Here is a 12,806-nt window from a genome sequence, read left to right as displayed (position 1 = left end):
AATGAACATGTTGTATCTTGCTTGTTTATTCTGTACAAAGTGTAAAAACGGCAGGTTGTAGTTTTACAGGGAGGCTAATTCTTGGTTAGCCACAGTAACTTCCCCCTATAGCTCCCATATTAAGCCACAAATTGTTGTTTATACACTTTGGTTTTTGTACAGATTAAAGAAACCAATAATGTGTTAATTAGGGAGCTTTAGAGATTCTGGTGGGCGAATTTTGTTATGGTTGGACAGAGTAAGAATAGCTATTTTCTCATGTCCTGACTTTATACTAAGCTAAGCTAACTGGCTGCAGGTGGTAGCATCATGTTCAACATACAAGAACAAGAGTGGTACCAATTTTCTCATGTAACTCCAAGCAAGGAAGCAAATAAGAGTATTTCCTATAGTTTCAAACTATTCCTATTCCAATCTTAACATCAGTCATACACCAGTTTCGTACGCAAAATGTCCTTTGCATGTTTCCTGAAGGCATCATGTGAACATTCAGTCTTGGACTTCTGTTTACCACATCACTGCCTCCCAAAGACCTTTCATCATAGACCACAGAAGAGGAGAGCAATAAGGAGTTCATGGCACAAGATGAGTCGATTGAGCTGAATTCATTTTAATTTCAGATCACAGCACTTCACTTTTGACAGATGAAAACTCGTTAGCCTGACAGAGATCAATCTCAAGCGCAGTTTGTCCCTTAACCTCAACCTTCTTGGAGATATAACAGCCTACATTTACGGCAGACTGGTCACATATGAAATAAAGATGATACACACATTTCATAACCAAGAGCACAAACCAGCGGACATGTCTGGAAAGCTAATACCTCCAAATAGACCTTGAATGGCCAACCCGCCAGTATATGAACAGACATGACAGGATACAATAAAACTAGTTGAGCGAGAAAATGAACAATCCCTCCTTGCATGGCCATTAGAGCTAAGAATACCCTAATAAGTTTTATTTTGTATTTTTCAAAGGAAAGTACGTTTAATGATCTGTGAAACAAGCTTCTGCAAGAGAAACCCACAGGACATGTTGGCAGTTCAGAGACAGAAAATTCAAGATGCTCTTTGATGTTTTTTTTTTCCCAAATAGATGTTACTTCATGATTTTCTGCACAGACCACTTCATAGTCTCTCTGATGCCAGCTTTCATCTGTTTTATACAGCATGATGAACTAGAATTAGATTCCTTGTAAAATGGAGCAAATAAATTTCATTTTAGGCAATAATATGCCATCAATATTATAAAACTGGCTTTTGATTGTGTATAACTAAAGTTCTAATGAACCCTCTCATACAGAACACAAACTGGACTATAATTCAGTCGAAGAAGATTGAGGGTAGGTGATTAATTGCATTGTCACTGTTTATCATAGACAAGGGAATGAACAACTTTAAAAGATCTTTCATCCTCTGAAGGGAGCTCGGCCATACGTCCTACATGGTCTGTATGATCAAAGAATATGGCCACTGGGAACTGAAAAGATATTGATTGAAATCAACAACAAGGCACCAACAAGGCAATCACACCAAACATGTTGAAAAAGCGACAGAACTGCTGTTACATAAAGATACGAAGTAAGCAAGCTTAGTGTTCAGCTTGACAGTTCTTGACCTTGAAAAAAAAATCACTAAGGGCCTCCAACTTGTTTGTTCTGGAACTGATCACACGGTCTCTGTAAGCAGATGAAGCTTGCTCCGTTGTCACTGACCTGTAGAGGTGTAAACTTTCTATTATTTCTATCATCTTTCTATTATTTCTATTATTCAAAAGTCTTAAAAACGCACAGAGCAGTGGAGAGTTTGAGCATCCACAGTTCCATGACATCTGAACAAACTAATCTGCTGAAGAGGACCACGTGATATGGTCAAAAGCTCCAGAAAAAAAGGCAGTGAGTGGACCTTGTGTCATAGATAGAAGACTGTTATGTCACTATCTTGGTAGAATGAGCTCACTGCTTGTCTCTTGACTACTGGAGTGAACTACCATTGACTGTTGAAAGAAACTTTGGATTGTTTTTGTGTTAGCTGTTGTGTTTTTAAGTGTTGGTTGTTTCCCCGCTCTTTAATTTTCAGTCCATGCAGCATACTTCAGGCCATGCTGGATTGTCACACGAAAGGGAGTGTTTGTTCAAGGCACAGCAAGAGACATGAATAATGAACTACAGTCAGTTTACATTCAGTTTCATGGGAGAAACTTTCATCCCACCACAAAGAAATAAAAACATCCCCAAAATACAAAACTTGCAAACATAGACTGACTGTAAACCAATGAGATTAGCACGTGACCTTACTAAGGATACCTCATTTATACAACATACAGTAGTCAACATGCAGTGGAGTGTCACACAGAATAGGTTCATGAACTGAAATTATGGTACAGTTTAGTAGTGCTTGAATTTTTGGGTTTGTATTTGGAAAAAAACTTAATTTCAACACAGAAATATTTGACCAACACTACACAAATAAATTATATTCAATAATTGTGGGAACAAATTATTATTACTTGTTAATTTTTACAACTAAAAATTCTAAATATAAAAGCTTCAGTAGTAACAGAGTGGAGCTACTTTCAATATTTCACATAATTAGCAAAATGAATAAATTCTTCTTTAGATTTCCTTATTGTTGTCTTACAGTGGGAGAAAGTATGGCATGTTTTCAAAATGTTATTATATCAGGATGTCCTTCTAATTTTCCTGTATCTTGTACAATTTACAGGTATATGTCTACATTTTGGGAAAGAAACTATTTGCTTTCTTGGCCAGAGTTAGCTCTGTCTGCTATATAAAGCTACTGCCAGCAGCCGGTTAGCTTAACATAAAGACTGAAAACCGAGGAAACTGCTAGCCTTAGTCTTGCCTAGTCATAAAAGGCATCCATCACCTCTAAATTTCAAAATTAACACATTTTATCTCATTAGTTTGATCCATAGAAATATTCAAAGTCGAAAAAATATATGTAGCTGTTATGGGGGGATTATGTCTGGGATATTCATTGGTGTGGTGTGGTTACTTCCTGGAGGCTTTCCTGGTGAGGACAAGACTCCAGGAAGGCTGGCTTTGCGCTAGCCGTTTGCAGTCTTTGTGCTAAGCTAAGCAAAGCAGCTGCTGGCTGTAGCTTCATATTTACCGTAGAGCCATGCGTGCTATGGATCTCCTCATCTTGCCTAACGCTCAGCCAGAAAGCAAATTAGCACATGCAAAATGTTGAACTATTCCTTTAAAACAAATAAAACAAACTGAGTTGGATCACATACAGTCAAAACAGCACAATAAGGGAATACCCTGAATATGGTGGGACAGCTCTGTAAATCCTTGACCAATCTCCAGTGACCCCCACCCACTACCCAAAGCACAATATCAATGACACCAAAAATACTGTAGCAAAAATAGCAACCTTAAATTGTTAATAGTTACAACAAGCTTCAGGTACAGTCAAGCTGCTTGTGCCTCCTTAGAGAGAGTGTACATATATTATGGTACATCTCTGAGTTACATTCGGCCCTCCGTCTGTCTGCTCTCTCACTGCAGATGGCTTCACAACTAGCTGCCCTCACCCTCAGCCTCCCCGAGCTCTGCCGCCGAGGAACCAGATATCACCCGTGCCCAGATCACTCTGTCAGTCTGCTGGGGCGAGCCTGCTATCACCACCCACTCTGATGGGAACTTTCACCTCCACTCATTTCCAAGTGGCACAGCATGGACAGAGTATCAGTGAGAGCAACCCAAAGGCAATTCCACCCCAGTCACTTTGATTACTTTTAACCTTTTTAACTGGCAAATGAAGCCATAGAAGAAGATGGAATCCCTGTCATAGAGCATCCAATAGTTTAACTAAGATAATCTGTACATTTAGGGTGGACGTATCTTCAGTTGAGACTGATGTTTATGACAGGTTCAGGAGATGTTTTGGCAAACTGCTGTCTATACATTTTTACATTTATAGTCTGCTCCTGTATTCTTAAGCTTCTTTCGTCTTCGGGTTCTCCATCCTTTCAAACAAGCCCTGTCTCAGGGTCTGAGGCAGCTAAGTTGGCGTCTGAGGTCAGTGGCGAGAACGCTGCATTGCGGCATTTAGCAATCTGTGTTCCCCAGGTGAAGGACACGTGGAATCAGCTTGGGGGATTTGGTGTTACTGGTAGCTCACAGGGCTGTCCATGAGTGGGCTGGCGCAGAAGCTGTCTGGGGGGTCTTGGAGCTCAGTCTCATGGGTCTGGGCGTGATCTTCTTCGCTCTCCTCTTCCTCAGCTGGGCCGTGGCTTGAACTCTGGGAGCTGGCCATGGCGCCGTAGCTGTGGTGGGCCGGGGAGGGCATGGGAGTCAAAGCCAGCTCTGGCTCCAGCAGCACGGACGCCACAAACAGCTGAGGGAGGAACATCAACATATAGTTTACGATCGTGTCGAACAATAAATCACTCGGTTAACGGGGAGTGTACGAGATGAAAGTGTGGTTTTAAATTTGGTTTGTCTTCCCACCCTACACTTTAGAAGTTAAGATACAAGTTGAGACTTGAGCAAATTGATTATTCTGTGTGTTCATATCCCGGATCAAGTCTGAAAAAAAAACAAAAAGCAAAAAAAAAACCTCAGTTATGGAAGAAGTATTCAGATGCTAAAAGTAGCAATTCCACACTGTAAAAAAACTCCATTATAAGTAATATAAGGCCTGCGTTCATAATTTTACTACATAAGAGTCGAGGTAGTGCCAACAAAAAAAAAAGCTATTTCTGATGCCTTCATGTGTAATAGTATTTTATCGCCACAGTTGGCTGAGGTTTGCTGATTTTACTTTTAAGTAACTAGTAATAAAAGCTGCCAGATGAATGTAATGGAGCAAAAAGCAGATTTTCTTCTGTAAAGCAGTGGAGTAGAAGTATGCAGTATAAATGGAAATACTAAAAGTATCTCAAAGTTGTACTTTAGTATAGTACTTTAGTAAACATAATTCTTCACCACTTCACACGGGTGGTTTTGCACATTTTAACCCATTTATTACGAATAACATATACTTTACATTCTTTTCAACCATTTTCCCAGACATAGTTTATTAGCGTGGTTTTGATGCCCATCCAAGACGTGAGCGACGCTATTAAATTCAAATCATAACCAATGTTTTTTGGAAAACTCTTTGAACAACAATCTCCAGTGTGACTTTTACACAAACAAAACTGAGCCTGTCACGTTTCAAGTCTCTTGTCTGGCTGCTAGAAACGTAGAAGAAATACATAAAAATACATGATATACTTTGTAAAATGTTCAGCACGCAGTTCAGAGGTATGTGTGATTTTTAGCATATAGATTAAAGCATTCAAAATACTACTATGATCCTATAAAGTATGTTTTAATGGTAATAGGAGAAAAATGTGATACTGTACACTGGAGGCAGTGGTGGATGTTACAGTGCTCCTGTCTGCATCAGTGAACGTCCCCTCAGCTGGCTGATCAGACATCTGAAACAAGGAAAATGCACACTGGTCATTCTGTATTAGTGCATCAGCTGAACCTTTTCTCAGTGAGGTATGGCGGCGCTGACCTGGTAGCTCGTTGACTTGTCTGGTTGCTTCCTAAGGCACAAGCGTAAGAGGGAAAAGGCAATAGAGGAGAGCAGGGACACTAAGGTGAAGAGGGTGATGGGATGCACTAGACCTGTGGCATAAGGGGAGATCACAATGTCACAATGTAATAATGTACACTCACAAGAAGCTGCAGCAGGATAGAAAAGGAAGTGATACGGTACCTAATCTGAGCACAGAGAAGAAGAGCAGCCAGAACATGCAGAGGATGGGGGCCACGATGACCTGACTGATGGCCGCCCGGTGGATGCGCTGGTTGAGTTTGGTGGGAACGTATGCATAGTAGATATTGTATCGATCAACCATGTGCTTCAGGATCACGTAGAGCAGACCTAGAGAGGCACAAGGAATACAATATACATACACTGACTTGACTGGCTGCAGTATGAGAGAGAAAAACACATTTAAATATCTACAACAGCATTGACAAAGAGTTCTTTGGAAAACGGAGGCCAGCATAGTTGATATAAGGCAGAAAGACAGAAAATCCAGGTATAGTCCTTTAACATCAACATTGCCAACCTCCACCAAACCCCACAAATACAGTAAGGCTTCAGGGCCTCAAACTCTAAATATATATGTTTAATACAATGATCAATGAATAATGAAATTATTGTGACATGGCTACGGTGTAATCTAATTTAAAAAAAGAAAGTAATATATGTCTTAAAAACAAGCAATTTCCATTTATTTTTCAAGTGAATATTTTAGCCTTCACGCCTGAAATCCTGTATTGCCTCTTTGTGGTTCCATCCAATGAGGTTTAGCTCAACCAATGAAATTATTTGCCTCAGAAAAATGTGCAGAAAGGTAAAATACACAGAACAGGAGGGTATTATGTATGAAAGTGCCCACTGGGAGTGAGGATTTGACTGCAGGAGCAAATAGAGGCTTTTTGAGCTCTGGGCAGAGACAGGAGCAGAGTGGGCGTCTGGCTCGCAACTCACTGTGTCTGGGTGTCTGGGACTACAGCAGCAAATTCACACAGTCTGCATCGGACTGGCAGGCAGCAGAGGAGAGTGAGGTCACAGTATGAGGAGGGACGACACATACACACACATACGACTGAGAGGAAGGTGATGGGATGGAGGAGAAAGACAGACGGCGGGAAGGAGGAAGAGGTAGATGAGGATAAACAAGGGTCACTGTATGCTGCTCACCAAAGGGTGTAATAATGGGACATGTGATGCTGTAGGTCATACTGACTGCAAAGATACACATGGTCCAGGCGTACTCGAGGCCAAACTGGAACTCATAGGCCTGACTCTGCAGATGAAAACACAAAATACAGTCTCAAAACAGAGCACAACCTAACGTGCCCGCCATAAAAACACCGAGATAAGCATGAAAGGCTCAGCTAACCCGTTTGACATGAATGCGCTCAGCCTGGGACTTGGCGAAGCAGAGGCGGAGGGCATACACCGTCAGTGCTGGGATGCGAAGCAGCTCCATAGATGTGCCAATCAGACTGGATGTAATGACGTAGTTCACAAAGAATGCACCGTTGTCAGGAAGGAACACGCACCTGCAACATGAACACAATGAAAGCTGTGAGTGCTCGGCCGCAACTTTCGTGTCTTTTTAGGCGCGGGTACATTTTCGCTTCAACAAAAAGAGTCTTCTTACTGGAATTTGACATCCTTCTCATCCAGGAAGTTGACATCAAAGAGCCATGTGAAGAACAGGTCCAAACTATAAAAAGAATTAAACATAAAAAGTGCTTACTTGGGAAAAAAAAGAAGTAGCAAAAACCAAAAAGTGAGTGAAATCAGAGCAATTGTACAAAAGCAGATGTTTGTTTTGAGCGTGTGGATCTGCTGTAAGTGTACCTGGACAGACCGAGTGAGGGCAGGAGGATGACCATGAAGACCAGCAGTAAAAAACACTTGTGCATCGTGACCTGGTTCTCACCTGACCTGAGACATTAAATGAATAACAAGGGGTCAAAAAACATCATTATGCAATACATGTTATTCAGTTTTAAAACACATCTACACAGGTCCCCTCAGCATAATCACTTCATAACGGGAAATAATGGAATGTAAAGTCAGCTGACTCCACATTTACAGGACTGCTGGGGTTCATTAGCACGAACTACGCGTTTCACTCCACTAAACAGCTGATTTGCATTCAGTGCTTCGCACATCACGCCTGCACAACACGTTTGTGGGGGTGGTTATGTAAAGAAAGGGTGCTCATAGGTGCTGCGTGAGGTTGTCTCCTTATGCACAGTTGTTCTGCTCCTCCTCCCGCTAGTCACCATGTGCCGCTCCTCTGCGCATGGTGACTACTGTGCATATCATTATCCTCACATGGAGATCTCTATGACAACCTGCCCAGAATAACAGTGCAGGGAGAGTGACAGAGAGAAGGAGGGAGAGAGGGGGAGAGAGCAAAAAGAGCAACAGGGTGAAAGAGAAAAAAAAATAATTGAGATGAAAAAAAAGAAAAGAAAGGGGGAGTTGAGAGGAAGACAGGCAGCTACGCATGAAGGGTCCATTTGAAGAAGCAAAGGACAGGCATTTCCATTTCAGAGGAGAGTGGAGAGTGGTGGCCGGTGGCTGGTGAGCACCTGGTCCAGTGGGACTCAAAGAAGGCTGAGTAGTAGACGATGAAGGGCAGGAGCACCGAAAACGCCCACAGCAGGAGGGTTGGGAAGAACTGGGTAATGACCGGGCTCTGGATTGGACAGCAAAATGATCAATTAGTGACACTGAAGAGGGTTAAAAGGTCACATTAAGGTCACACGGTTCAATTCAATCTCAATCTCTGACCCGCAGACTCTCCACGGGCCTTGTGACGTTGAACTTGTCCATTGTGTTGACGATGATGGCGGGAGTGGTGAGGAAGAAGAGCAGCAGGAACAGGAGGATGTTGAGGAGAACACAGCGGAGCCACCAGCGAGAGCCACACACTGACAGGTTTTCCCTGGTGACGGGAGAAATAATGAGCCTCAATTCACAGTCATCCAGCAGGACAGACAGGACAGTTAGCACACCCCTGTCCCCTGACACTCACTGTACTGTATGTATTGACAGAAGCCTGAAATAGTCAGCTCAGTCGCCCCTCTGTATGCGAGCTGGCGAGCGTGTTTCCACTGGAGAGCAGGTTGGCGAGCAGCACACTTCAGCGCTCAGTTTTAATGTACCTGCTCCGGCCGTCTAGTTAGTGCAAAAACACATTCGCACACAAACACAGTGCGAGCAGGCAGGCATGAAGCACAAACTGAGCGCTAACATCTCTTTGGTTTAATCTGTCATACATATGCATCACTCATTTGTTATATAATCTCGCTGCGACTGCTGCATTCGCTTTCAAAGGTAAGAAACATGCATTATGGCTAATCCAGTTATGGATAGGGAATGGGCTTCAAATGGTGTTTGAGATATACACGGGGAACAACACACTGATACATCTTAAACGCTTCTGTTAGTTATTTAGATTATTTCTAAGAATATATAGACCTATACATATACCTCTTGTCTAAATAAACAGTCTCTTTGATGTCCATCATTAAAAGCTGATGTTGCATCGACAAGCAAAATTACAGCCCTTGGAGCTTTGGCTTCAAGTCACGATCCAGAGGTTTCCAAAGATACCAAATATGTCAGGGGTAATTACAGGGACATGTGTTTAAATGATATATAAGATATGTAAAACTGGATATTACACTCAAAATAAGCGTCTGCATGGATTTCCTACTAATGCTCTGGTTTCCTCCCACAGTCCAAAGACGTCCAGGTTAATAAAGTGAGTGTACTGTAGGTGTGAATATGAGTGTGAATAGCCGTCTGTCGGTGTATCATGTTTCTCCTCCAGTATGGATAGGTTACAGCTCCATGCAGCCATGCACAGGAAGTGGAGTTAATGGATGTATGCCTACTTCCCTTTCTTGAACTATGCTGACTTTGAGGCTAATCAAGGGGAAATAAGAGTATTGGGACCCTTAAGTTTTAAGAGGCACCAAAAAAAAAAAAAAAAAAAAAAAACTTGGAAAAGTTGTAGTAATGTCAGTACTGACCAGATGATGTCACTGGGAGCAGGTGCATAGCTGACCCCCCAATTGTGTGACTGCACCACCGTGGTGATGCTGGACTGCTGGGGTCTGCGACGGCAGCGCACGCGTCTGTAGTCCTTCACAATGCTGCAAAACAAAACAAAGTAAACTGCACCAGCACTCAGTCACTCCTGCTTTTATGTCCCTCCATGAATTTTACAGCTGCTCCCTGCTGTGACAGGGTTTACGTGATGAGAGGACCTGGCAGACAGAAACCTCTGTGTCATGCTGTTGTTTACTCACACAGCAGTCATCCTCTCATCACGGAAAGTCACAAAGGCAATGCCCAGCCTCTTCATAGCGATGCGGTTCTTCTCCGCATTAAACTCGTCTGTTCGCTTTTCCTCTAACTCGCTGTAGTACTGTTCTGCATCCACCTGCAGAAAAAAAGTTCTCACTGCATCTTTCACTCTCAGAGAGATCCCCAGTTTTACAGTGGCAACATTCGTTAGTGCTGCATGTGCCTACTTTTGGTTTGCAGTGCCATCCAGTGGCAACGTATTTTCTGTGCAGCTAACTATGCAATCACCTGCTGCTCCCAATTACGTTGAGAAAAAGTACCTTTTCAAATCCACAGATGTCGCAGCAGAATATCTGAGCACACGGATGGGTCTTGATCACAATCTTTCCCTCCTTTTGGGCCTTTGTGGCAAAATACAGCCTCCCTTTCATTGCCTTGCGCCTGCAAAAACAAAGCATCCTCAGACGAGAGCCTCACGCTGATCACAGACTACGTTGCTTCAAACTGTAGCAGTTACCATACCTCTCTAAGTCCAGTCTCATCAGCTTGTTGACGTCAAAGCAGAAACGGATATCAGTGACAGTACAGCTGGGGTAGGCCTCACTGGTGAATGGAGCAGAAGGAGTTGAAGGTGGTGAGATTGTGCGTGTGTTTGCAAAGAAACAGTCCAAGCTTCCAAACATGAGAAGATTTAACTTATCAATAAATAGAGAGGAAACCGTGTGTACTGGAAGTGTTTGGTGATGAGTCCTGGGTCAGAGATTTCTCTTGGTATGCAGGTAATCATCAGTGTCCTGGCTACCTGCAACACATGATGCAACCATCATGAGTAATGTTACAAAGAACTGAAAAACAATCACCACCTTATCAAGTGACACACATTCATTTTCCCCAGAGGATGAATTCTGATGACTCTGATAAACTTCTTACTTATGACCGAATGTCTGCAAAAGTAATGACATTTCCATCAGCCTCAGCTGTACTTAGCTACTTAATGAATGTGAACATGCTAACATGCTAAACTAGACAAACTATCTGCCATGCAGTGGAGACATGGCCAGGCCTCGATGTTTGAACAGTACGATGTGATGGTGACAGACCTTCTCATCCTCTCTGTACTCCAGCCGTATGGAGTGGTGAGCCATACACAGCAGCGTGATGATGAAGTAGACCAGAGCAAAGGCGCTGTGGAGCCACAGAAAGCTGTCCCTGTGAGCCACAAAAACACTGTAGTGACTTAAACAAATACAGATGGTCCAGTGCCCCTAAAGGTTCAGCGCTATTTCATAAGATTTGATGTCATTCATAAAGTGTTAGACGTACTTTGCACTAACATTAGCCAGTGTTGTTCTTCCAAAGTTCTCAGGACTGTCTCCTGTAGAAGTAATAAAACATGACAGAGAGCGGGACATTTTAATTTCTAAATGACTTCAAGGAAAACCCCTCCTCTTTTGTCTGGAGGGTGAGGCAACAATGAAGCAATGCCACTATTCAGAGAAAACGTTTTCCATCCAGTTTAACGCAACCTCGCTCATCTCAATGAAATTTCACACAAAATTCAAACATCGCAGTCATGCCTAAATCTGCTGCTTTAATTTGGGCTCCCTTTGTTTGCTGTTGCCATAGCAGCCTGTCAATGGGTGTTGGTCCATTTAACGGCAGGAGTGACACACTGGTCCATAAGATGACAGCCAGCAGTAATAAAACTGTTTCTGTGGACAGCCCAGCTCCTCATAGACCCCATAATGGCTCCTGTCTTGGTCCTGTTTTGGAATGGCTTACTCAACACTTCCTACAAATTAAGCACACAGCTGCCAAAAGGCATTTCTGCCGCTATTTAGCAGCTAGTTTTCTGCCACCCCTGACACCTACATGTGTATGTTAAGAGGAAATGAAGCACTTTCTATTTCTATAGTCCTGCTCGGGGAAGCGCTTAATGAATTGCTACTGGTATGCAAACAACTCCCATTAGATGAAATGCAGCCTTTTTATGTGTAGATAGTTACTTCATAATGTTCTTTCATGGGTCATTTTAGGTTAAAATGAGCTTTCATTTTGCTTATATAAGATTCTTTGGCATTCTGTCAATGAAGCTTTACCACAGATAGTTTTAAGCTTAAGTTTCTGACCATTTAGCGAACAAATCATTTGGTGTGTAGATGTGTTTGATTGTCTCTGTGTGGCCTGGCTTCTCTCCCTGCGAGGTGCCCCATGTGTCTGTCCTGAGGTTAAGGATATCCCTTGGCTTTTCATACAGTCGGCGAGCTAGACCATCATGTACGGACAAAAATACCCAGGAGGTTCCCGGAAAAGTTGACCGGTAGGATTACGGCCAAAGACAGCAGGCAGACCACGGTCATGAGCAGGATGATGTGGCGCTGGAAGGACAGGTATGTGACGGCATCGATGCCGCATTTGCTACGGATCTCTTCATCCCTACAGACACAGAGAGGGGAAACTTTCAGGATCTCTTAATCCCACATCCAAGAGGTCCCAAAGGCTACATGACAAAAACAGAGATGCTTTTCCACACATGCAGATGTGATGATGACCAGAGCAGTGCACTCTGAATCTATCACACAGTATGTATGCGGCTCTGTCTCCTGCCAGGACCAATGGACTGACAGCTTAGACCTCATCATGAGTACAACTGTGGCACCACTACTTTGGTGCCAGAAGCTGTGGTTACCAGGCGGGAGGTTCAGGAAACCCAGTGTCATAAAATAGAACAAAAAAAAAAAAAAAAAGCATAAAAAAAGAAGAAAAGAGGTACACGCTGGTCTCATTGTAGCCCACACATTGCGAACTCGCAGGGTGGGTTTGCACTTTCCCAGGGATCCCAGGGTGAGCCACTGGCATGAGAGCTAAATACAGAAGCACCCAAAGTCCACCACAATACTATGGAAACCATGGGCACCGTGAAAATCGCCT

General features: G+C 42.9%; 1 protein-coding gene across 3 annotated transcripts in view; it reads right to left on the bottom strand.

Annotated features, from left to right (window-relative positions):
• Positions 1 to 590: 590 nt before the first annotated feature.
• Positions 591 to 12,806, bottom strand: part of tmem63c (transmembrane protein 63C) — a 29,347-nt gene continuing 17,131 nt past the window's right edge. For all 3 annotated transcript variants that reach the window (XM_076748739.1, XM_076748740.1, XM_076748741.1), the window contains exons 6-23: positions 12,169 to 12,311; positions 11,199 to 11,250; positions 10,976 to 11,084; positions 10,604 to 10,677; positions 10,398 to 10,478; positions 10,196 to 10,316; positions 9,878 to 10,011; positions 9,599 to 9,721; positions 8,352 to 8,505; positions 8,150 to 8,256; positions 7,407 to 7,493; positions 7,204 to 7,269; positions 6,940 to 7,102; positions 6,738 to 6,843; positions 5,742 to 5,909; positions 5,538 to 5,650; positions 5,380 to 5,454; positions 591 to 4,367 (exon numbers count right to left, since the gene is read on the bottom strand). In XM_076748739.1, the coding sequence (XP_076604854.1) occupies positions 4,137 to 4,367; positions 5,380 to 5,454; positions 5,538 to 5,650; positions 5,742 to 5,909; positions 6,738 to 6,843; positions 6,940 to 7,102; positions 7,204 to 7,269; positions 7,407 to 7,493; positions 8,150 to 8,256; positions 8,352 to 8,505; positions 9,599 to 9,721; positions 9,878 to 10,011; positions 10,196 to 10,316; positions 10,398 to 10,478; positions 10,604 to 10,677; positions 10,976 to 11,084; positions 11,199 to 11,250; positions 12,169 to 12,311 (2,107 nt within the window). In that variant the 3' untranslated portion in view covers positions 591 to 4,136. The remainder of the gene's footprint in view (positions 4,368 to 5,379; positions 5,455 to 5,537; positions 5,651 to 5,741; positions 5,910 to 6,737; positions 6,844 to 6,939; positions 7,103 to 7,203; positions 7,270 to 7,406; positions 7,494 to 8,149; positions 8,257 to 8,351; positions 8,506 to 9,598; positions 9,722 to 9,877; positions 10,012 to 10,195; positions 10,317 to 10,397; positions 10,479 to 10,603; positions 10,678 to 10,975; positions 11,085 to 11,198; positions 11,251 to 12,168; positions 12,312 to 12,806) is intronic.

The sequence above is a fragment of the Chaetodon auriga genome, chromosome 14 (assembly GCF_051107435.1).
Source record: "Chaetodon auriga isolate fChaAug3 chromosome 14, fChaAug3.hap1, whole genome shotgun sequence".
Lineage (NCBI taxonomy): Eukaryota > Metazoa > Chordata > Actinopteri > Chaetodontiformes > Chaetodontidae > Chaetodon > Chaetodon auriga.
The sequence above is the reverse complement of the archived record's forward strand: the minus strand, read 5'-3'. Positions and strand labels throughout refer to the sequence as shown.